The sequence below is a fragment of the Sarcophilus harrisii genome, chromosome 5, assembly GCF_902635505.1.
Source record: "Sarcophilus harrisii chromosome 5, mSarHar1.11, whole genome shotgun sequence".
NCBI lineage: Eukaryota > Metazoa > Chordata > Mammalia > Dasyuromorphia > Dasyuridae > Sarcophilus > Sarcophilus harrisii.
The window spans coordinates 169745878-169773059 of record NC_045430.1 but is presented as its reverse complement, the minus strand read 5'-3'; the positions used below and the strand labels follow the sequence as shown (position 1 = coordinate 169773059).

The following is a 27182-nucleotide window of genomic DNA, read 5'->3' as shown; positions in this document are numbered from 1 at the left end:
TAAGATGAAAATGTTTACAGAAAAATTTGATAACTGGCACATCTATCTACAGCTCTACTGAAGCATGTGTAAATGGGGAAGAATCGTATTTCTAATTGACTAACATGCTTTCTCTCAAATTTTAATTGCTCTTAAATTCGAGATAACTTTGCTTAGCCTTTAGCTTCTCTGCAATTACTTAATGATTCATAAAGTGCTTAAGTATACCAAGGAACACCACAATTTAAAATAACTCTTTAGCTTTGACTAAAGGAGATATCTTTCCATTGTATTTAGGTTAATTGTCCCATAATTTACCTATTTTCTAAATTCTGGCTTTTAATAGTTTGCCTAAAAACATTGTGCCTTTGAACATAGCTGAAAGACTATTGAATTGACTCATAACAAGATACATATATATTGCTCTGAAAGACTAGAAACAATTAGTTGAGGAGAGAATATAGATATTTGAGCAACTGAAACTATTAATGTTCTTTCCAAATAAAATAAAAATATTTGACTGTTTTGGTAAAAAAAAAAATAATAATCCTCAACTCTCCTTGTGGCAAGTACATTTATCCACTTTTCATGGATGGAGAATCCAAGATGAAAAGTAAAATGACTTTCACCACAAAATCAGCGAATGAAGTGAACAACGAAGAAATGGTCTGAGTAGGGTTAAGGGGGCAAGTTTGTACAGGATCTTGAAGACAGGAGCAAAGTTTTACGAGGTTGTGAAATGAATAAGAAACAAGATTCTCAAGATGAAGGTGATGTTTTCCTACTTCTGAGTTCAGGTGAATAAATGAAAAGAAGTGGATGGAACTTGCTGGATTTTCTAGCGAAGACAACTTTCACTGTGGTAGTTGTGTGCTTCAAATAATAATTGCTTGAGATTTTTGCTCTCCATGCAGGGAAGACAGACATTCCTGCCGTCCTCATCTCTCTCTCAGCTGGGGCCAGATTGTTCATGTGGTGATATGTCAGAAGACTTTCAGGCCAGTTTCCAAGACTTTTATGAACAAGTTCAGGAAGGACTTAAAATCCATGTTGATTTTTAAGAGGGAGTTTTTATATTTCCATGATTTAGTTATACTTAAGAATAATGTTTCATGGAAAATCTTTGGTATATAAAGAACTTTACTGAATTACTTTTTAAGTTACATTTTAATGGTATGTTGCCTTATATGCAAACTAAATCCTAAATGATTCAGATGTTCAGAGTTTATAAAAATGAACTCAGTAATCAAAAATACGTTGTTTCTCTCCTTTACCTACAAAATCTTCAGCATGATCAAGATCATATTTAATGAATTTGGATTTAATACTTATCTAATAGAGTAAAAATTGAAGACCTAGGAAACTCAAGCTCAATGTCAGGAGTTGAAAAGCTTTAGTAGGAAAAAAATATCTTTGCCCTAAAACTATAGAAAAGATTCTTTTTCAGCACAATAAGATGAGTATTTTTGGTTGATTCTCCAAAGTAATATGGCAGAAATTCCATTTATATGGGTTCAAAGAAAAGTAGACTTTTGTAAGCTAAGCAAATGTCTTTGAGTTAAAGGCTCACTGACAAGCCTTGGAGTAGAGGTAAGTCAAAAGAAAAAGAGGAAAGAAAGAAAAGAAAAACATTGGAGGAATTAGAAAAATGGGAGAGAAAAATATTATATTAAGTGAAGGAAGAACAACTGAGTGCCTCTTAAAAAAATATCAAGATACCACTTCCCTACCTTTCTAATTTTATTGTGTTGATGTTTCTTCTCTGCTCACCCCATTTTGGGTTTTTACTTTATCAATTGAAATTTAACAATTAAATATCTAGTATATATTAGGAGCTAGTTACACAAATACTAAAATTAACATAAATACTAAAACTAAGTAGCATCTATTTCAAGGAACATATGTTTATAGGAAGAGGAAGACAGTTACAACATGCACACAATTTGAGAAATTTGAAAAAGAGGCCCTTATTGTAATTCAGGGATGTGAAAAGACTTGGAAGGGCTCATAGAGGTTAAAAGGGAATGAATTCCAGGATGGGAGAGGGAAAAAGAGGAACAGTCAGAAGAAAGGATTCTGGAAAGATAATGGAGCAGTTCAGAAAACTTTTGATTATCCAAATTTTCTCCATAGAAAAATACAGAACATTGCTCTAGAGGAAATGTAGAGCATTGAAAATAAGCAAAAGGGAAGCTAAAGCACTTGTTCTCTTAAAACAACCTAAGAAGACTCCAGGAAAGACCTGACCTATGGAGATTCAGCCAGGGTGAAGGGCAAACACCTACAGACCTACTCTGAGGAAGCAATAAACAATAAGCCCTGGGGGAAGCTAGGGTTGGAATGCAGCCTTTGGACAGTGTGGAGGTCTGAATAGGAGAAGGATGTGGGACCTTTTACTGATAAGGGACTCCAGGCACAGCTGTGCTGACCAGAAGAGTCCTGAGCTTTGCTGCTTGGGAGAGCCAGGGTAGGGTGGGGACCCCAGGAGAAGAGCATGCACACACCTGGTGAGTGCAGTAACAGAGGGACAGGGACCTTGCTGACTGTGGGTACCAGCAGGAGAAGAGTCCCTAGTTTCAGCCTAAGTATTTTGCAGCTACTGACGGGACTGCAGAGAGTAAGATCACAAGCTGGACAGTTTGACCTGTGGCTGAAGCCATGATGTAGGGAGCTTACGATTGAGCCCCAGAACAGACCTCGGAAAATAATAGTAAGAAGGTCTTGAGGTTTGGGGCTTTATTCCCTTTATTATGATGAGATGATTCCTTAAAAAAATTTTAAAAATAAATTTTAAAAAACCTGTAGGGGGAGATTAAAAAGCAATTATACAAAAGAGGCAAAAAAGGAAAAACTGAAATAGAAGAAGTTAGTAATTGGAGAGCAAGTAGTGCTGAAATCTTGTTCTCATCAGAAATGGGTTAAAGAGGGAACAACATATATCTAGAAGGATAAATTCTGAAAGAAAAAAGAGAGCAAGGGGATAAGGCAAGGAGAGTGGATCAGGGAGGAATTCTCGGAGGGGTGGATATGTTAGGAAATAGGAGGGCAAAGTAGCAGGTAAAAGTAAAATATAAGCTAGAGGAAGTTTAGGAATAGAGTGATAAGGATAGTCAGGGAAAATAGAAAGGAGGAAAATATGTATTTGTAGCTTAGAATGAGAATGGGATGAATTTACCCATAAAATGGAAACTTAACAGGCAGATTAAAAATTTGTGTGAGAAGGATAGTAAGGAAGATAGGAAAGAGAAAAACTTAGAAGTGATGGTAGCTTGGAATGTAAATTGGATGAATTTACCAAAAAAATGGAAACATATTAAAAATTTGAATTCAACAATATGTTGCTTTTAGGAAATATTATAAAAATGAGAGATACGCCCAAATATAAAATAAAGATCAAGAAAATTTATTACATTAAAAAGCAGGTTTAGTAATTATGATCTCAGATAAAATTAAAGCTAAAGTAGATTTAATCAAAAGAGAAAAATAGGGAAACTATACTATATCAGTTATACTAATCAATATTATTTTAGACTATTTAAAATAACTAGACAGTATAAGATTGTAGTATTGCTGTAGTAGTAGAAATGTGATTCAGTAGATTGAGAAAAATATGAATAGATTTGGACATATGAAAGAAAATGGTATCCACCTTCAGGGGAACAGCACAACTGAAAATAAGCATAGTATAGTCTTGCATCATATGAATATATATTTGTATAGATGTATACAATTATAGATATTTATGTGTGGATATATAGGTATGTATTATATTGGGAGAATAGGAAAGGAAAAAAGTAACAAATAAAGTACATATCAGAGAACAAAAGAAAACCTACAAGGAAGTAAATAAAAGATGGACAACTCTGAACACAATGTGTAGTATTTATTATATAGACTTTCTTGAAATGGAAATTTATTGCTTTATATTTTAAATTGTCTCTTATGTTTGGGTGTATACCTGGCGATTTGTTTTTCTTTTCCTATTTTATATTTAATTTTTTAAGAAAAATCAGTCAGTACAAAGACTAAAAACAAAGACAAAAAAATGGGATGATGAGTTTGAGAAAGAATATTCAGTTTGAATAGAATCTAGTTTATAAAAAAGTAATAATAATAAAATAATTACTAATAAACAATAAAATTAATATAAAATTAATCTTACAAAATGATTTAGAATCAGATTGTGTAAGGCCTGCAGATACTTCAAAGAAAACGAAAGAGAGAATCATAGGATCTTAGAGTTGGAAAGGTGGCTAACCTCTGCTTTATGTTATATTCAACAAATTATATTTATTTTTTACTTAAGACTTACAATAAGGTAGAAAAGTTTTCTGAGGTAGAAAGGAAGAAAAGAAGGAAAGCATTTTTCATGTCAATAAAGAACTGAAAACAAAGTAAATGCCTACAAATTAGGGAATGGCTAGACAAATAATAGTACATGGATATAATGAAATATTACTGTGCTATAAGAAGTTATGTAAATTTTAAATAGAGAAGTATGGAAATATTTTCATAATCTGATACAAAATGAAGTATGTAAAGTCAAATACATATATATGTGTGCATATACATGTATATGTATATATAAATATATTCACATATACCTACAAAAATTAAATACAAAGAATGAAACAATCAAAATGGAATATTGAAAAATTATTTTTAAATGTTTGATCACAAAGAAAAGGTTTGAGAAGATACCTCTTTTACAAGGATTAGGCTCTGCATATGTGGAATATTGTATATATCAGATTTTTTCATGGATTGATTTTGCTAAATGATTTTTTCTCATTTAAAAAAATGGTTTTAAGGAATGGCTCTCTAGTAGAGGGGAAAGGAATATGGAGAAAATTTAGTCAATATAAAAACAACAAAGATCAGTAAAATCTAGTTTTTAAAATACTTTACTCAGTTCAGTTCATCTTTCTACTTCTACCCTGATCTCTCAGAGTTTCATGTCATCTGAAAATCTGCCATTTATGTCCTCTATGAATTATACAAATATTTAATATACATATTGTACATTTTCCAAATCGGTAATGTTAGTAGTAACTAGTAGTTACTAGTAGTAGTAAAATCCCCATTTTGCATATGCAGAAAATGGGCTTCAATGTTTTGTCACTGAGCAAGAAATGGCAGATCAACAATTTAAGAACAGCCCTTCTGGTTATAATTCTAACATTCTCTCCACTCTTTACATTCTAAAAAATCTGAATATTTCCATTTTTATTCTTTTAAAGCATCAGGTACACACAAGTCTCTCTCTCTCTCTCTTTCTCTCTCTCTCTCTCTTTCTCTCTCTCTCTCTCTCTCTCAGCTGTTATACCTTTACTTTTCATCTACATTATTTTTTTTAAATAATAGCTTTTTTTATTATCAAAATATATGTAAAGATAGTTTTGAACATTCACCCTTGCAAAACCTTGTATTCCAAATTTTTCTCCTCCCCTTTCCCCACCCCTCCTCTAGACAACAAGCAATCAAATATATGTATAATTCTTCTGTGCATATTTCCACAGTTGTCATACTGCACAAGAAAAATCAGATCAAAAGGAAAAAAATGAGAAAGACAATAAAAGCAAAGAAACAACAACAAAAAATGAAAATAATATGTCCACACAAGTCTCTTGACTGCTTTTTGATTCTATTTTCACTAACTTAATTCCTTCAAGGACTACTGGAAAACCAAATATGGGGAGCTTAATATGGGAGGCACTTTTAAGTTATTGTGCAAGATATAGAAGAAGAGATGGAATTCTTCTATTGTCAAAACATGAAGGATAGGGGGGAAGCCATGAAATATTTGTCTTTTTATTTTTTTATAAAAACATGTAAAACAATATTTTTGATTATACATGTACATTTATTTTTTTTACATATGTCCTTATGAATCATCTTAGGAAAGAAAAATCAGAACAAAAGGGAAAACATCATGTTTTTCTTATAAAATAAGAAAAAAAATGAACATTAGATATTAATTCAGTTGCCATAGTTCTCTCTCTGGATGCAGAGGGCGTTTTCCATCCAAAGTTTATTGGGATTGCATTGAATCTCTGAACTGCTGAGAAGAACCAAGTCTATCATATTTGATCATCATATAATCTTGCTGTTGTTGTGTACAATGATTTCTTTGTTCTGCTTATTTCTTTCAGCATCAGTTTATGTAAATCTTTCCAAGTCTTTCCAAAAATCACCCTGTTCATCGTTTTTATGAAACAATAATATTCCATTATTTTCATATACCATAACTTATTTAACTATTCCCCAGTTGATGGGTCTAGCGACTGTGCTAGTACCCAGGACACCCCAGAATCAGCCGGAGTCAGGATAAGCAAAAGTCCTCATTCTTTATTCTTGGTCCTTAGACACAGGATTGAACAGAATGGAAGCAGAATTGCCGCAACTGCCTTCTCCCTTGTCTACCGCCAAGAGTGTGACCCTCCCTGGTCTTACTCCGCCCCCCCCCCCCACTCCCTCCTACAATCCTCTATACACCACCAATCATTGAGCCAGCACAGGATAGAGGAAAGGACCATTTTCTAAGCATATGCCCATAGAGTATTGTCCAATCAGTAGTTAGCCTCAAGCGCTCAGCAGTCCTGACCACAGTGCATCAACCCAATAGTTTCAGCCCTCTACATCTACTAATTTTTTTTTAATTCTTTGCCACCACCAAAAGAGCTGCTACAAATGTTTTTGCACATGTGGGTTCTTTTCCCTTTTTTATGATCTCTTTGGGATACAGACCCAGAAGTATGGCCCTGCATACCCTGCCAAGGGTATGCAATTTTTAAAGTCCTTTGGACATGGTCCAAATTGCTCTTCAGTTGGATTATTTCACAATTCTACCAAAGTACCCCAGTTTTCCTACATCCCCTCCATACATTTTTTGTCTTATTTTAGCCAATCTAATAAATGTGAGGTGGTACCTCAGAGTTGTTTTAATTTGCATTTCTCTAATCAACAGTGATTTATAGCATTTTTAAAATATGACTATAGATGGCTTTATTTTCTTCATCTGAATATTGTCTGTTCATATCCTTTGACCTTTTATCCAACTGAGGAATGACGAGTATTTCTTTAAATTTGAGTCAACCCTCTATATATTTTAGAAATGAGGCCTTTATCAGAAAAACTAGTTGCAATATATATATACATATATATATATATATATATATGTATATATATATATATTCACCAGCTTTCCTTTCTAATCTTGACTGCATTGATTTTATTTGTGCAAACCCTTTTTAATTTAATGTAATCAAAGTTATCTATTTTACATTTCATAATGTTCTCTAGTTCTTCTTTGTCCATAAATTCTTCCCTTCTCAAAGATCTGATAGATAACTTATTCCTTGCTATCATACTTTGCTTGTAGTATCACCTTTTACATCTAAATCTTGTATCCATTTTGACTTTATTTTGATATGAGGTGTGAGATGCAAGTCTATGATGATTATTTTTCAGTTTTCCCAGCATTTTTTGTCAAATAGTGAGTTCTTATCCCAGAAGCTGTAGTCTTTGGGTTTATCAAATAGTAGATTACTTTAGTCATGGGTTATTGTATCATGTGTACTTAATCTATTCCACTGATCCAACACTATTTCTTAGCCAGTACCAGATGATTCTGATGACTGCTGTTTTAGATGTGTTACCATCAGACCACCATCCTTTGCATTTTTTACTAATTCCCTTGATATTCTTGACCTTCTGTTCTTCCAGATGAATTTTGTTATTTTTTTTGGCAGTTTGATTGGTATGGCATTGAACAAGTAGACTAAATTAGGTAGAATTGCCATTTCTGTTATATTTGCTCAGCCTACCTATGAGCACCTAATATTTTTCCAATTATTTAGATCTGACTTTATTTGTGTGAAAAAAAGTTTTTAAATTGTATTCATATAGTTATTGTGTTTATCTTGGCAGGTAGCCCAAATATTTTATTTTTGCCTATTGTTATTTTAAATGAAATTTCTCTTTCTATCTCTTGCTGATGGGTTTTGTTTGTATGGGTTTATTTTATAAGGTAATATCTTTTAATCTCTTAATTTTATCAGGCCTGGGGTAAGGAAGGAAGGTCAAAATCATGAAATATAATATGTCATAATATAATATAAACAAAAAATATGATTAGATTCTCAGTTCCTTGGGGCAATAAAAGCATTTGTGGATTCTTCAAATCAGTAATCCCCTTCTTATCTAATAGTCAAAATTCATATAAATTCATCTTTTTAGTACATTTCTTTTAAAAATATTTCTAAACTGATCTTCGGTCCAGAAATTAATTGAGAGTTAATTGAAAGTTAGGACAAAAACACTCCAAAATCCCCAAAAAGACTTCCACAAAGCTTGTCCTATTTCTCCACAGGTTGGGAAGCCACATTTTCTGAACCAAAAATCAGAACATAGATCCTGATAAAATAAATTCCTTTTGCTAAACCTCATTAAAAGTCTTCAAATGAGGGTAGAATATTCTAATGAAAGGAGTTAAGCTAATCCTTGGCTTTTCTAGCACAAAGTTTGTTTTACTTCACTTTAGATACAAAGCTGGTTTCCTTTGATAACCTTTAGTTCTGCCCTAGTCATCTTGACTTGTACCTTGTCTTTAGACTCCCAAAAGAGTAAGGCTGACAACTTTTTGCCACTCTGTCTCACTTAAACCCAGTTCACTTACAAGTGACGATATCACCCTCATGATATCATTGATCCTCTACTAGAATGAAAGAAGAGCAACATTCTAGGCTGTGGACATAACATGTTAGATATGTTAGGGAAACTCAACGAGAATTGGGAAGAACCAAATCCAAATCCAATTTCAGACATTTATTAGCTAGGTGAAACTGTGCAAGTCCCTTAACACTTTCTCAATTTTCTTAGCTTTAAAAAGGGAATAATATAGCATCTACCCTCCAGGGTTGTTGTGAGATCATATGAGATATTATTTTAAAGTGCTTGACAGTGTCTGGGCACATAGTTTTTAAGCATAAAAAGTTAAAGAGAAATAATAAATAACAAAATTTCTTGATGCTTTGCAAATCCATTTTGAAGTATAGTTTTAGAAAGTATTTATGGAAACAAGACCTCTAGCACTATATTCTGGAGTAGATAATATCTATAATTCTGTTTTCATAGTATTGTAATGCCTAAAGGTCAAGTGTGAAGAATGACATTTAATATAGGCATTACATGCATATGCATTACATGTTGCAGTTTCAAAGTGTTCTTGCTATGCCATTTTGTTCATATCTGACTTACTCTTGGAGGTTTTCTTGGCAAAGATACTAGAGTGGTTGGCCAGTTCCTTCTCCATCTCATTTTATAGATGAGGAAACTGAGGCAAAAAGGGTTAAGTGACTTGCCTAGATTCAGACTAAGTATCTGGGGCCAGATTTGAATTTACAAATATGAGTCTTTCTGCTCCCAAATCCTGTATGTTATCCTCTGTTCCATCTAGCCAGCCTTAGGGTAATTACCTTTGTTTAATCAGGAGAGGTGAATTTGATAGATACGTTGCAACACATCCACAAATGCTTTTCTTGAACAGGTCAGCCAGTACACCTTTGCTATGTGCAGTTATAGAGAAAAGAAGTCTGAACCACAGGAGTTAATGCAACTTGAAGGATACACTGTGGACTACACGGATCCACACTCAGGTAACTTTTTCCATTTATACTTTTTCCCCCACTACCATATGTATCTTAAGTGTATAATTCCCTTCATTCTGTACATTATTAAAAGATTATTTAAGCTTTCTAAATGGTGACTACTTTAATTGTCCTTTATTTTCCCAAATAAGTTTACTCTAAGTATCATTTTATGATAGTTGTTTCCTTTGAATTTTAAGAGGAACAGGTTAGTTCGTTATGAGTTCCCAGATGTCTTGAGTGACTGACCCCCCAAAAAAAATTTCTGGAAAATAAGCAAGTTTCTTTCTCTCTAAAATCCAAAAATTCTCAAGTAGCTTAGGGTGGAGTACAGGAAATAACCTCCCAGAAATAAGCTTAATGACAGGGACTCTCCTCAGCCTTTTCCTGCATTAAATCAGAGAATCTGGGGACAAAGCCCAGTTCTGTTACTTAATAATTGACAACTCTTGCTAATCAGCCTTGGTTTTCTCCTGTGTAAAACAAAAGAGTTTGATCTAAGTAACTTGTTAGGTCTTTTTTTAGCCTCAAATCTTATCATCCTTCCACCAGTAAGAATCAGGTCACAACCATGTGAAATTTTAAGTGAAATTTTAAGCAAAACATGCTTATTGAATTAATAACTAATAAAAGTAAGTTACTGTGGTTGAGCAGTTCTTACTAACAGTATTGGTATTTTTGATTAGTGGAAAGACAGACTATTAGAAGGAGGGATAATCTTTCCTCTTTTAAAACACCATAAATCATATCTTTTGGACTCATTTGGAAGTTAATATCAAACATTAGAGAGAAAAAAAAAAGCCTATTTTGTTAGTTGACTGAATTAATAGAACATGTTCAGTTCTTTATCTTCCCTACCAGTTTTGACTTCTATGGGCAGAACAAAAAAGATCCCAATAATAAAAAGACACTTTCTTCTTTTAAATGCATGTGTTTCACCTGCAAATAGAATGACAAATATTCCAAAGAGTGAGATTCTCTTCTCTAATAAGAAATATTTCAAGAAATCCAATCTATGAAATACATTTCAGTAGGAAAATAAATGTATGTCTACAAGTAGTCACTGCCCATAAGGAGTCAATTTCTCCAAGTTATTTTTAGGTGATATGGTTAATGAAACTTTTCTTTATTTTCCTTTCATGCCTTTCTTTATAGATCTTATCGATAACCATTATAAATGCTAAGCTACTCATACAACTTTGCATCAGTTACTAGTAATTTTCTAATGGGGAATTTAATAAAGGGGATAAAAATCTTTTAATTTTACACATTTTAAAAATAGTTTTATTTTAATAATGTTTATACCTATTTCTGCAGGACTTCAGGGTGGCCACATGTTCTTTAATGCTGTTAAAGAAGGAGATACTGTAATATTTGCCAGCGATGATGACCAAGATAGGATATTATGGGTCCAGGCTATGTATAGGGCAACAGGTCAGTCGTATAAACCTATTCCTGCAACTCAAACCCAGAAGCTGAATCCCAAAGGAGGAACTATCCATGCAGATGCTGCTCAGCTTTGTAAGTTATTTTTTAAAAAATAATTTGATTATCAATTAATAAGCTTAATATGATATAAAATTGTCTAATGTAAATTTGTACAGTTTTATAGTTTACACAGTTTTGCAGTTAAACGGATTCCTAATTAAATAAAAATAGTTCATTTTAATACACATTCAACCAATTATCTACTTTTTTTACATAAATCCTAGACTAATGCTTCCCAACCTTAATTCAGCAACACACCAGGGTGTCTCCAGTAATTTCAAGGGTGTGTCACAAAATTCTTGAGAAATTGTCAAGGTGATATTCATTTTAATTCTTCATAATTTCAAAGACAAAATGATTCATTATGGAAAATGGAGTATGGAAAAATGATGCAAAACCAGGTAGCAATTGGATAATTCATGCCAAAAATTCTAAGAGTTTTAATTATACTTTGAATTATTACGTATGTGGGCTTTAACATAGAAAGATTTCTTTTTTTCCTAAGATGTTTTAGCATTATTATATAATCAAATAATTGTGTTATCATGCCAGCTATTTTTTAAATGTTTCATGAGCCCTAAATCATTATAGTAATACCAATTTTTTAAATACTTTTGTTGTTTAGTAGTCATTTCTATGTTACTGTATTTTTCTATACATCTCCAAGAACTGGATACTTGGATTTTACATATTATTATAATAAGTAACAAAAAACATAAATATCAATTAATTGGGAACATTTTTGAGCAAAACTTAAATTTTAGAAAAGTCTCATCATTTTCAGTCATGCTGGACTTCTCAAGTGTCTTCAAAGACTTGCTGTGTTTTCCTAGAACAACTGTGATGGTTCATCCTGCCTCTAGGCTATTGTTTCTCCCCCTCCTCATATGTTTTCTTTAATTTTCATGCTCTCTTAAATATTCTTTACCCAAGTGAGTATATCTTTGGCCTTCTTCATTTCCTTTCCTCGATAAAGGAATCTCTCTCTTCATCTGAGACACTGTTCTTGGGAATCATTTTTTTAGGAAGCTTTAAACGAAGCCAACTTAAACTATATTTGAAGAACATTTAGCTGTCAATAGATGTTAATATGGCAACTAAGAGGAAGAGTAGGAATTCACTGATGTTGGGTCTCATGAAAAAAACATATGCATATGTGATTAGAGAGAGAGAAAGGAGGGAGGAAGGAAGAAAAAAATAAAAACTCCCTGAAAAATTATAGCCTAAATCCAGAACTTCCAGAGATCAAAGGAAAAAATATATTGGAAACAACAAGAAAGAAAGAATTCATGTACCAAGGAGTCATATGCATAACCATACATGATTTGGCACCTATTACTATAAAGAAACAGAGAGCCTGGGATATTATATTTCAGAACAGAAAGGAGGGTATACACATACATATATACATACATATATATATATATGTATATACTTATAATTACATATATAAATATATAATAAAATATGTAATTATAATACATATGCTTATAATTAAGGATAACAACTAGAAAAATTGAAAATAATGCTACAGAAGAAAAAAAAGGTTTTTGATGAAATAGACGATTTCCAAGAATTTCTAATGAAAAGACCAAAGTTGAAAAGCTTTGAAATGCAAATCCAAGAGTTATAAATACAAATAAGTAAACATAAGTATGTAATTATAAGAGATAAAACAAGGAAAAAAACCAAACTTTTTTCTTTCTAAATAAGAAAGAAAAACAAAAATGGTATGTGTATATGTACATACATATACATATTTATATATGTGTATACACATATACACATAGAATATGTATATGTGTATGTATGTGTGTGTGTGTGTGTGTGTGTATATATACACACACACACACACACACACACACACTATATATATATATATATATACATATACACACACACATTTATTTATGCAACAAATTCTTGCATTGGCCATGATATTTAGTTAGACTCCCTCTATAGCCCTTGATTACGCTAGGTTTCTGAGAGGATATGCATATCATACCAACAAATTATAATGTAAACAGTTCTTTTCTTCCTTGTCAAGAGAAAGAAAAAACTGAACAATAGCCCACAAATTTTGTAGATATCCCCACAATAGAAGGAAGAACTTATTAACAGTGCCCTCATTGTGTAAGATGCACCACATAGAAAGGTGTAATGTCTGAGCTTTCTGGAGATCCTCCAGATGGGCCTTAGGCTCAGCAGGATAGTCACGAAGAGGAAGATGGTCAGGAATAGAGTCTAAAGTCTTTATTGTCTCCTTCACAGTCTGTTCACTCTGACTCACTGTGTCCCCAATTCTCCCAGCCCTTAAATACCATATTGCAATTACATCATTACAGCATATTGAGTATGTGTTAACTAGAGAACCATTACATCACTATACTAAGTACTAAATATATATACGTGAACTAGAAAACCATCATCTCATCAATCACACTGAGTTAACACCTTGTTGTAAGTATCCTTGTTTCAATATACTTCTTCAGAGTTCTGGCCTCTACAGAAAGGTTCCAAAATGCATCACTGAAGATATTTTTGTCAATAAAATCAAAAATCAGTTTGAATAATCCCTTCAAAAATAAAGTTTTCTAATTTCTAATTTCTTAAACATTTGTGTTTTTAAATCCCTTATTTTATGAGTCCTAATTAATGAATTGAATATAACTCACTGGTCCCAATTTATCATATTCCTTCCTCCTTCCTTCCTCCCTGCTTCTATCCCTCTCTTCCTTTTTCCCTCCCTTCTCTCTCTCTGATCACATATGTATATGTCTTTTTCATGAGACCCGACATCAATGAATTCCTACTCTTCCTCTTAGTTGCCATATTAACATCTATTGAGTGTTAGATGTTCTTCAAATATAGTTTAAGTTGGCTTGGTTTAAAGATTCCTTAAAAAAAAATTCTGAAGAACAGTGTCTCAGAAGAAGAGAGAGAAAGATTGGACACAAAGAATGACATTGAAGAAATTACCATCATTAAGCCATGTCAACAAGACCAAAAATTGAATAGTTGGACAAATAAAAGCTGTGTGGGTGTGGTGTGGGTGTGGGTGTATTGAATAGCTAATTAATGAAGCAGCTAAATAATAAAAAGGAAATGATAGGAAAGGATTAGAATGATAGAAACTATACGAAAAAGAAGAAATTAGAGGACTTTGTCCATTATAATAGATGAAATTTAAGGAGAACAGATCAGTGAGTCTCATCTTGTGCAGGACTACAGTAGGATAATTTCCTCCTCTAAAGGAGATTTGCAAGTCACTTTTAACTTAGTTTTCAACAGTTTGATAACAGTTCAAAAGGGAGAACTGAAATTAAGCAACCTCCCCATTGTCACATAAATAGTATGTGTCTGTAGTTGGTTTTGAACCCCAGATCTCCATAGCTCAAAATCTGGTCTCTACCATGCTGCCTCTCATTTGAAATAATAGTGAGTAGTCTTACCTGTGGTTGTTTAAATACTTACAGCAAGACAATTTAACTCCTTCTGTTACCTGCTTAATGAGAAGCCTTACACCATCCTTGTATGATTTTTGAGGCAGGGCTACGTACCTTCTTGGTGTTCAGTAAATTTTAATAGATGATGAACTCCTAACAAGAAGTCATCAGTTGACATGAGAAAACCTCCCAGCCTTCATTTTGCAAAGCAATCCATATAATACCTCTGAGACTATCTGATGGTAGGGAAAAGGGGTGTAATATTGGAAATGGTATGGGAAAAGTGTATTATCAATGATGCTACAAAGCCATTTCTAACTATCAGGGGAAGCAATGGCCGGTGAGAGCCAATCAGAATTCAGCTCCTATCATGATGGTGTTGGGATTCCACGGATCACATCATTCAAAGTCACTTGGGAGATTATCAGAAAGGGAAAGATATAAAAAGGAGGGAGATAAAATAGGTTTAATTTCTAACCTGGCATTTTTGAAGGAGTGCATGAAACCTAGAGAGACATATACATTAATGGCTCCATGTGTAGTAGATAGACACGTTTTTTTGGCTGCCAAAAAGAAAATAAGCAGACCAAAAGTCAGGAATAATAGATTTTTGTATGATCTCTTCATCAGACACTGTTGTGTACTCCTTTCCTAGTGTTTTAAAGGTTTTATTCTGAGATTCAGGGACTGATTTGGTGGTGATGCTTTTCAGAAAAGAAATTGATTCCTTTTCTTCTCCAATGCCCTTTCTCCCACTCAATGTCTCAATGAATAGTCAAAGTACTTTAACAACAGGAAAATAATACTTCAGTGCTATGTTCTTTCTATAATGGCATGAGAGTAGAAAAATCAGTTTATAAGATAAAAGACTGACTTAGGCAATATAATAATTTAGAGCAAATAAAACTCTTTAGGAGAATGTTCCAATAGTCCTTAAACTAGTCATAATTAGCTCATATAAACTGACTTTAAAGGACCAGCTCCCCACACAAAATAGTAGTACTTTTAGAGTTGATGTTAACTCTTTCTCTCTGTAATTAAACATAATGTTTTCAAATTCAGACATCTAGAAAATTCTATGAAGGCAAGGTGGGACAGTAACATAGTGAATAGGGCACTGGGCTTGGATTCAGTAAGACTTGTCATCATGTATTCAAATCCAGCATCAAACATTACTTAACTATGTATACCTAAGCAAGTAATTTAACCCTAATTATCTCAATTTCCTCATCTATAAAATGACCCGGAGAAGAAAATGGCAACTCATTCCAATATGTTTGCCAAGAAAACTCAAATGAGATGATGAGAAATTGAACATGACTGAAATTACAAAGCAACTACAAAAATAAAGGCAGAATACCCTCACTTCTGTGAAAATAATGGCACAAGTTTTACTAAGGCTTTTTTAAAAACGCTTTTTGCTTACAATCCAATTTCATTATTACTTTTTGCTAACCATCTGACTTCATTATACTTTTTGCTAGATTGCAGGAGTCTCTACCTCATTTATTCTGATTTCCTGAAATTAAAAAAAGAGAGGGAGGTAGAGAAGGGGAAAGGAAGGAAGAAAAAGAAAGAAGGAAGAAAAGAAAAGAAAAGAAGGAAGGAAGGAAGGAAGGAGGAATGGAAAAACATGGTAATATAGGCTAGTGGCTAGAAAAATGAATAGAATATAATAACTTTGTTTTCCTTCCCTCTTCCTTCCCTTATTCTTTCCTTTCCTTCTCCTCCTTCCCTTTGTTCACATAGGGCATCATACTTACCCGAGAATGCTCTTAAATTTTTTTTTCCTCTTCATCCTCTACTAGCTAATTTTTTTCTTAAGGGCCAAGCCTCAAATCAAAATCATTCTGACTCTCATTGATTAGCTAACAATAAGTCTCAATCCAATCCCCAATTGGTCATTCTCAAGATTGATTCAGACTGAATCTGAAGAACAGTTATTTATATTTTGGCCAAAAATTCTGAATTCTCCTCCTCCCAGATTTATTTATTTATTTATCAATTCATTTCTTCATTTATTTGGATTGCATGAAAGAAGCATTCCTTGCCTTAATTACTTCTTAGCCTTAATCACTAAATGGGTGTAGCTTCAGACTTAAGGACCTTAGCTTAAAAAGGACAAGGTCTCCCATTGTGTCCTGGGCTATCTCCTGTCATCCTGACGTATACCTTGCCAGCCACTGGTCCCAGGTTAGAAAAACAAGACTACTATTACAAATCTATTTCATACTGAAGAACTTGGATATTGAAGCATATATAGTAATTCTAATCCTCTTGATGCTTTCCTAACTGAATTAATAAAACGTCTCACTTTACACAGAAATTAATTTTTACTGTTTACATTGAATAGTGACCACCTTCCTAAAGTTATATTGAAAATTAACCTCGTTATGAAACGATACATAGGCCAAAGTAGTCAAAGTAGAGAGAAATCTCGTCAATGAAACTTCCAAAGCATCAGAGTCTTCAATAACTAATAGAAAAGCAAGGATAGGCAGCTGAGGCAAAACATTCTAGCTACTTTTTTTTTTTCCTCCTTACTGCATGACTTCATCTACCTCTTCTTTGGGATATCTGCATTCACTGGCAATATTTGGAATATATATGATGGTACAAGCAGCTGTGTCTTCTCAGTGATATAACTTAACAGTGATGATAATTCACAGTGGATATAAATGTATTTTTCATATCTTCTTCCCTATTTACTACTTACTGTCTCTCACTTTATACTGACTTGGTTTCCTTAATCATCCCCCTGGTCTTAATTCCTAGCAGAATCCTCTTTCCTTTGGGCTTATATAATATGAATTTGATTCAGTTAAGTAAGTGGTTATTAAATGTATTCTATGGACAAAACTGAGAAAGAGAAAAACACTGAATAATTGGAGAAAATTATAGGCACACATTACTTAAAAAAAAAAGTTATCTAAGAATACATAAGAATATTGCATGAAGACTGAGAAGAATGCAAACAAATTTTGACAAACACTAGCCTACAGCAGACCAGATTTCTAATACTCACCTAATTGATTTGAAGGATACAGCATATTAAAAAAATCCAACTATGATTTCTGTTTGTTGACTATGCAAAGACCTTTGATTCAGTGGAGCAAAAAGTCTCTTCAAAGTCTTCTTCCAACAAGCTGATCTCCATTTATATGTTGAGCAAAATGGTGCAGGGGAAGGAATATTAGTTTTTGAGAGAGAGCTAGACCTTGGATTCAAATTTTCTTCTTTCATTGACTTAACTGCTTGACCTCGACAAAGCAGTTTATCTCTCCAGGCTCCAGTTTCTTCATTTATAAAATATGGAGTCAAATTAAATTTTCTTTTAAGTCCATTCTAGTTCTAAATCAGTGATCTTGCATCACAAAAGTTTCTTTGAATGATATTACCAAGATAAAATTTGTTCAAATATTCTCTGATTTTTACTATCAGGTAGATGGTGCAGTGAATAGAGTTGGGCCTGGAGTTAGGATGACAAGCTCAGGTCTGGTCTTAGACACTTGCTAAGTGTATTACTTTGAGTAAATCACTTAACCCTGCCTGCCTCAGTGTCCTTATCTATAAAATGAGCTAAAGAAAGAAATGACAAACCACTCTAGTATCTTTGCCAAAAAAAAAAAAAGACAGAAAGAGTTGGACATGACAGAAAACAACTAAATCACAATAGCATGGCATAAAACAGATGGGTATATGCTTGCCAAAAATTTTTACCATGATCATAAAAGATGCCCTTTACATTAGGTTATAGAAATGTATCTGTTTTGTGGTGATATTCTGTTGATTGTATCTAGCCCTGGAATATTACAAAATCATCTAAATGATATGCACAATCACTCAAAAAATTTCAGACTACATAAAAATCAGCCACATGAAAGATTCCTATTATTCTAGGATGTGCAATTGAATTAGGTGGTCCAGAGAACTTCTCTATCAACAAACTGTACATACATCTTGAACAAATAGGTGTGCTCAGAATTGGATGAATAAGAAATTAACAAAGCATTTGGGAAATTGCACTATAACTCCCAAATTTTTCTTTAAAGCCACCAAAAATTATGAATTTGAAAAATCTGTGTTCTGATCATATCACATGACTGAGAATAATGTAATATCTGAATTTCCAAAGAACCAAAATTAAGAGTTACCCAGAAGGACAATGGGAAGATGCATAATGGATAAAAATAGGCTATCAAATATTACCAGCAATGAATAGCATTTTGAAAGTCCCACTAAAATCCCCAAAGAAAAGCAGAGTATCAAAGATATAAAACCCTGGTATTTCAAAAGCCATTTAGTTTAGGCTTCCTTTTAAAAATAAAGGTACTGAAGCCTGGTTTAGTTTAAATAAGTGGTCGAAGGTCACACAAGAAGTAGCAGATTCTAACTCAAGTCCCCTGACTCCAGAATCTGTGTTTCCCATTGCACCCTGATTAGAAAAGGTACCAGTCCAGTCATGTAGCAAGAGTGAAGTAAAAATTCCATATGAAGCATTTTTGACTACGTTGGAAGTACAGAAAGATCCATTGCACTTAAAGTGAAAATTGTAGGAAATTGACATTTAGGATATGGACAAAATTACACAGGATGAAAAAGGATAGGTAGGTTCTGATCTATACTTTGAATCAGCACTGTTGTTTGAAAAGTGCCCACAATCATGATGATGATCAGCATCTATTTAGTGCTTTAAGTTCTACAAAGTGCTTTAATATATAAGATATTGTATATTTGCTCCTACATATGGAACAGTTTGGCAACTAAAGGGGAGGACAAAGTATTACTAGCCTCTTCTCCCATAACCTCTCCCTAGGGATGATTTTAAATTTGGGCCAGGAGGGGAAGTAAGAAGTTAGAGTCAGAGCCCATCATTGTGCTATCCTCAGAGAAAAGGGTCTATAGGGTCAGAAGTATATCTGTTATAACAAGTAAATATTATTAATCCAAAGAATATGATTAAAATCAATATATCTTCTGTTTGCTTTGTCATTTTAGGGAAAAGGAAACTCCATTCCAAGCTTCATATTCAAACCTTGACCCCTTTCTCAAAAATACCAGCCCCACAATGAACACATAAAGTAAATAGCTAATAGCCAAACAGAAATCAGAGAAGATTCACATAGAAAAATATATACCAAACAATAAAATAAAATAAAACATTGGTATTAAAATAATTTAGTTCATCTAAAAGAGATTATATCCTAGATGTCACCTAAAAATAAACTCCTCATAGCCTCTCTTAGAGCAAGTTGGAAATAGGGGCATGATACAGACTACTAGTTCTTTTCATTGTTTCCCAAAGAGTGTACTCCCAAAGAGTAGTCTGAAATGGGACTGGCCTCTTTCATCTTCTGTCTAGAAGATGGAATCCAGAAGCACCCTAAGGGAGGACAAATAGTTCTGGTAACTAAAAAAAACTTGTGAAAGCAGCAGCTCTCTAACTACTTACCAATTCTGCATCTCATGAGGATAGGGCCTTCATCTGAATCAGTAAGGAGAAAGGACCATACCAGTGGATTTTGTGACAGGAGTCACGTTAATTAAAAATTATTAAAATACATATTCAAAGAAACTTTTCAATAGGATATGAGCAGTTTTCAACAGATAATTAATTGTGGCATAAATATAAAGACTCTAATCATCTTGTAAATAATATAGTCAGGTTTAACTCCATTCAAACAACATCACTCTTTAAGAAAGTAGAGAAAATCTTTTATTCATTGATAAATAAAATATTTTAATAAAATAAATGTGAATATAAAAAATCACAGTTTTTGAGGATATTCGGGTCATTCACTGATGAGCATTTAATTTTTGAAACTTGATGGAAAAACTCAAAAAGGTTTTTTAATCATCTGATTAGACACCCAGAGATAATTACACAAAGATTGCTAATTTCATAAAGAAAACTTAGTGAGTTTTGGCATTATAAGCGAAAGGTGAGTCATTGAGCACCATTAGGGATTGAGAGGAGGTGGGAGGCTAAAGCAGAGAAGTAGTAAAGAGATTGAAGACCATGCTGGAGAGGAAAGAGTCAGCAGAAGATGAAAATTAGCTTTTTAGGAGTTGTTTTTAAGAATTAAGACAAAAATAACAGCAGAAGCAGTCATCTACTAAAAAAGGCTTTGGCTGCTGGTTCCTGATTGACTGAATAATACTGAAATTTATTAGAAAACAGCCTCAGTTCCTAGGTCACTCAGAACTTAAAAGAGATGCAAACTTTTAGAAGTGGTTTTTGCTTCCCCTTCCAATCTGAGAGAAAAAAGCAGAAAAGGGAAAATGAGTTTACAGTGTTGCTATGCAGAAGTACTTAGATCTAATTGGACAATGGAGAATCCTAGTGAGCAAAGAAGAGGTTGAACTAGTTTGTCTTGACCATGGACAATTTGACCTAATTTTTTGGTAGACTGTCTTTGCGACACTCTATTTGGGGGATACAGCATCCTAGTGAATAAATAGTTGGTTTGAGTTGGATTACATTGCCTCGAGAGAGCTTAGTTTGATGAGTTTTGCAGTTACTTGGCTAGCCAAAGGGAACTGCTTTCTAAATTTAGCAGTGACATTTTTTCAGTGCCCTTTTGAGGGTGATTGTGAGTTGAAAGATCTTATTACTGCTTTATCAATTCAAAAATAGAAGGAAAATAAAATTGCCTACCAAGAGACCTTTCAGGAGGGCCAGCATGCAAGCAGTTATAAGAGAATAAGCTTCCTATGGTGCCAGTGTTCCTGAATGGAGCAATGACATCAGGGCTACAGTCCAAGATTAGGAGTCACTCTTCCCTTAACATGTGAATTTTTTTTACTCCTCCAAATGCTTCTCTGTCAGGTTTCTGTTTATTCTCACTCTCTCCCACAGATCCTGAGTGCATTTGTGGAAGAATGAGACCCAGGTTTATGTATCAATTGTGATTTTTTTTTAGTATTCCTGTACTTATTTTAATATATGAGTATTTGTGATGTTATTGCTGTTTCATTTTTACTGCATACTAAGTAAATGGTTATGTTTAAGATCTAAAAGTGTCGTCATTATGGGTAGCTTGTTTATATGAATGACCGTACATTGGGGACTTAAAAGCCAGAGTGGTGAATAAGGAGAATATACTCCTCTATAACAAGCTTAGGATCCTGAGAGATTTAAGTGTAATCACATGGTAGTCTTTCTCTGAAAACCCAGGCTTCTATTTTGAGGATAGGTTGAAGTCATCAAGCTAGCTTAGGAAATGAAAAGTTTCTGAGCAGTTTCCACCTGCCCAGTGTGAGAAGTGAACGTTGCTATAGTGAAATAAGTTTCTCATCCACAACTGTCATCCATGTGTTATTTTATTTTATTATCACATCCTGTTATTATTCCCATTTTAAAGATAAGAAAACTGAGCCTGAGAGATTAAGTGACTTGCCCTGAATCACCTAGGTAGTAAGTACATAATGCAGGATTCATACAGATCTTCTTGAGGAGATCTATGTGCAAAAACAGATCATTTGGAATATTGCAGTATTTGTGAGGCACTATGATAGTCATTGAAGAAATAAAGATAGGTATGATAAAGATCTTGCTCTCTTGCATTATTTTCTGACCCCCATGTCTTCTCAAGTCTCTCCCAGACAGAAACTATACATTAAAAATAAGACAACCACAATCCTATATAACAGGAAATGTTATATAGTTATATATAAATATGTAAGTACATATATATATATATATATATATTAGTGGAAGTTATGGTGCTGAACTGTAAGTTGATGGTGAGGAAGCTATAGAATGAAATATAGACAGTTATAAATGTGGCATTCACTTGCAATACTCCTGAATGCAGATTGGGGGAAAGACTGGACATTCTGGTAGATTTCTCTTCCAAAGCAGTTTAAACTATGGGTTGTGACCCCACATGGAGTCTTTTAACTCCATGTGGGGAATAGTGAAATTATGATTTATTTTGAGTAAATGTTCGATTTGTATGTGGGTACACACACACACACACACACACACACACACACACACACACACTATATAACCAGGGTCACATAAAAATTTCTCAGCCAAAAAGGGATCACGAGTGGAAAAAAGTTTAAGAAACCCAATTCTATTCCAACAATACAGCCTTATCTATCCTTGAGGATGAGGTGAGGGGGCAAGATCTAGGAGACCTTTGGAATTGATAATTCCCCATCCAAAATATATTGCAAAAGAGTGAAATAGATAAATTTCCCACATTAGACTAATTCACCCCCTTGAAACTTCACTATAATATCAGTTTAGGAAACCCTAGGTATCAATAAAAGGAACAAATGCAAGAATGAAGTGGAGCCACTTTTTTAATGTGTATATTTTAAAAAGAAAGGACCTATAACGTTTTGGTCATGTATACTTATTGTGTATCTAATTTATATTTTAATATATTTAACATCTACTGGTCATCCTGCCATCTAGGGGAGGGGGTGGGGGGGGTAAGAGGTGAAAAATTGGAACAAGAGGTTTGGCAATTGTTAATGCTGTAAAGTTACCCATGCATATATCCTGTAAATAAAAGACTATTAAATAAAAAAATAATAAAAAAAGAAAGGACCTTAAAAAAAGAAAGAAAGGGTTTTTAGTAGTAAACATTTCTGAGACCAGTGAAGAACAGAGCAGTAGTTAGGAAAGTACCACTTTTTCTGTTGAAAAATTTCAATTACTTCACTTCTGTTAAGCCAGACCCTTTGTAGTTTCTTTAATAAATTTGTAGGCAAACATTCATGTTTTTCTTTTGTCAGGGTTTTATTTAGTCACCACTACTTCTATTACTTTAACTGGGTGACAGCAGTACCTAAAGAATCTGGGAGCTTGCATCCCACTGTTACCAGGGAAACACCATCAGTGTCTTCAGTTACAGCGTCCTTTATGTAAGTTAGTCCGCAGGTTAGTTTTTGACAGATTTATGATTGTTCCAAACAGTATCTCCATTGCTTGTTTTTAATGTTTCCTCTTAACATTTCTAAGAACTTTTAAATAGATATTGCCATTTTATTTTTACCAGTGAGCCTCTTAAAAATGTTGCTCATAAATTTTCATTTAAAATTCATTCATTTAATCAGTTCTGATGTACTTGATTCTTTTCAACAATGAATTGTTTCAGGCCAATTCCAGTATACTTGTGATGAAGAGAGCCATCTGCATCTAAAGAGAGGACTATAGGGACTGAATGTGTATCACAACGTAGTATTTTCAATCTTTTTGTTATTGTTGTTGTTAGCTTACTTATTTTTTTCTTTCTCATTTTTTCCTTTTGAATCTGATTTTTCATGTGCAGTGTGATATATGTGAAAATACATTTAGAAGAATTGCATATATTTAATTTATATTGGATTACTTTCGATAGAAGGAAGGGAGGGAGAAAGATTTGGAACACAAAAGTTTTGCAAGAGTGTTGAAAACTATTTTTGTGTGTATTTTGAAAATAAAAAGCTATTATTAAAATGTATTTATTTTTTAAAAAAATAAAAGTCAGCACGTGCAAACTCTCAAACTTGGTAATCGTTGCAATTAATAGCAGAACATGGTAGTGGAAGGGAGAAAACCAAAGACTAAAGATGGAAACTGAGAGAATGGACAAGAAATATATGAAAAAGCTAAAAAGTAAAAAAGTTTAAAGGACATCAGTAAGCTGTGAACTTAAATAAAGATATACCAATAATGAGATTTAAAAACAGAAAAGAAAATTAGTAAAGCATATTTTAAATGATCATAATTATCATATCAGTAATATTCTATGAAAAAAAACAAGCCAAAAAACCACTAGCAAAAAAGAAATCTGAATATTCACAGGGAATATAGAACAACCATAAGCAAGCCCAGAATGTTTCAAGAGAAAAATAAAATAATTTGAAGAAAATAATTAGGTTCTAGGTCATATGAGCAACTAGATGACTAATGAGTCATTTTCTCTGATTACCATGTCTTTTCAAGCCTCTACAAAACAGAAACTATGCATCAAAGATATGTAGTTTCTAGACAACCAGAATCCAAAAAAAAAAACAAAAACAAAAACAAAAAGATAAAATAAAAAACAACTCAGGGGGCAGAACCAAGATGGCAAAGAGAAGGCAGGGATTCACCAGAGTTCTCCCCCAAACCTTTCCAAACATATTTAAGTGATGCTCTAAAACACAGATATTTGGATATTTATAATATCATTCACAGGCCATGCAAAATATCTTACCGAACTTGAGCAGGGGTAGGACCTAGCTTTCATGTTATTAGTGATTGTGATTGTAATCACTTAGCAAATGATTTCACGAGCTTTATACAGTTCTTGAACCAAAACCTCCCCATTCCTGTCCTCAAACAAATTATGGAGTGGCAGTACCACAAAAGGAAGGGTTGAAACCTTCAAGACACCTTGAAAGTTTGGCAAAAAATGCTGTTGCATCAGATGAAAGTGGAATGCAGTTCAGCACAGGACTTGCCTAAACCATTGAAGAACTCAAAGAACATTTTCAAAATCAAGTAAGAGAGGTAGAAGAAAATAGAAAGAAAAATGAGAATGGTGCAAGAAAATCATGAAAAAAAAGTTGGCAGCATGATAAAGAAAGGACACCACAAAAATACGGAAGAAAAGAACACCTTTACTTTAAAAACATAATAGGCCAAATGGTAAAAGAAGTACAAAAATCTAATGAGGAGAAGAATGCCTTGAAAAGCAGAATTGTCCAAATGGCAAAAGAGGCACAAAAATTCACTAAAGAAAATATCTCATAATGGAATTGTTCAAGTGGAAAAAGGGGTACAAAACGTCACTGAAGAAAACAATTCCTTAAAAATTAGAATTAGTGAGTGGAAGGTAATGGCTCCATGAGGCATCAAGAAATAATAAAACCAAAACCAAAAATATAAAAAAGAAGATAATATAAAATACCTCATTTGAAAATCATCTGACTTGGAAAATAGATCCAGGATAAAGAATTTAAAAGTTATTGGACTTCCTGAAAGCTGAAAGAGCCTAGATTTTGTATTTCAAGAAACTGTCAAGGAAAATTGTCCTGATATTCTAAAATCAGAGAGTGAAATAGGAATTGAAAGAATCCACCAGTTCTACCAATCACCTCCTGAAAGAGATTGCCAAATGAAAACTCCCAGAAGTATTATAGGCAAATTCCAGGATTCTCACGTTGAAGAGAAAATACCACAAGGATAAAATAAGATTTAGCAGCTTCTACATTAATGAAATATGATATTCTAAAGTGCAGAAGAGCTGGGGTTACAACCAAGAATCACCTACCCAGCAAGACTGAGTATAAACCCTCAGCAGGAAATGTGAAATTCAATGAAATTGAAGATTCTCAAGCATTCTTCTTTCAGCAGAGCTGAATGGAACATTTCACTTTCAAATACAAAATTCAAGAGAAGCATAAAAAGGTAGACAGGAAAGAAATCATAAGACACTTAATAAGGTTAAATCATTTATATTTTTTCATGGGGAAATGATACTTGTAACTAATAAGAACTTTCTCATTATTAGGGCAGTTAAAAGGATACATATGCATACATACATACATACATACATACATTGAGAGGACACCCATGTGACTTGAATATGAGAACTTAAATAAAATTAAGGGGTGAGAAAGAGAAATAAATACCTCGGGAAAAAAGGAAAGAGAGATGTAGAATGTGGTAAATTATCTGACACAAAAGAGGCACAAAAAACTTTTACAATGGAGGGGAAGGTGAGAGAGATAGTGGGAAATGTTTGAACATTATTTTCATTGGAACTGGATCAAAGAGGGAATACCATATACACTCAATTGGGTATAGAAATCTAGCTTACCTAAAGGAAAGTAGAGGAGGAAGGGGATAAGTGAAAGGGGCCTTAGAGGGCAGATTGAGAAAGGGAGAGTCAGAAGCAAAAGTGAGAGGAGGAATAGGGTGAAAGGAGATAGAGAACAAAATAAACAGAGGAAAATAGGATAATAACTAACGTTGGGATGAAAAAAGAATTGTGGGAAATCAGAAACTCAAAATAATAATGAAGTCTTTTATACCCTGTTAATTTTTGTAAAGTGCTAAATGTATGTTATCTCATTTGATCCATATAATCATCCTGTAAGGCTACTGTTCTTATCATTTGCATTTTACACATAAGTAAACTGAGGTAGAGAGGCTAAATTATTTGCCTAAACCCACACAACTAATAAATGTCCAAGGACATATTTAAATTTAAATTTAGCACTTTAACCCATTGAATTACCTATCTGCATTTTAGTCTTAACAATTTAGAGTTACAGTGACATTCAAATTAAATAGAAAAAGTAGAATAATTAAATTTATAGTCACATAATAAAGAACAACTTTTTATTTTTTAAAAATTGCATTATCTGTCTTTTGTCACAATTAAATGTTTTATAGGATTTGCCATTGAGTTTATAAGATTTCGACATATTCGTTAATTCTCTATTATAGAACTGCACTTTTGTTGTATTTGATATTAAATAAACTTTTAATAAACAATTTTTCCAAGTCTAATCTTTATTATTTTCAGTGGCGTTTAAATCAGTTGAGTTTTCATTTAAATCAATGAAGGACATGTATCTTCATCTCTTGAATTAAGTGACATATATCTTCATTTCTTGAATTAAGTATTTA

General features: G+C 33.2%; 1 protein-coding gene across 13 annotated transcripts in view; it reads left to right on the top strand.

Moving 5' to 3' along the window:
* CADPS2 (calcium dependent secretion activator 2) overlaps positions 1–27182 on the top strand; it is a 678697-nt gene that overhangs the window by 473972 nt on the left and 177543 nt on the right. For all 13 annotated transcript variants that reach the window (XM_031938931.1, XM_031938932.1, XM_031938929.1 and 10 more), the window contains exons 10-11: positions 9527–9635; positions 10944–11147. In XM_031938931.1, coding sequence (XP_031794791.1) covers positions 9527–9635; positions 10944–11147 — 313 coding nt within the window. The remainder of the gene's footprint in view (positions 1–9526; positions 9636–10943; positions 11148–27182) is intronic.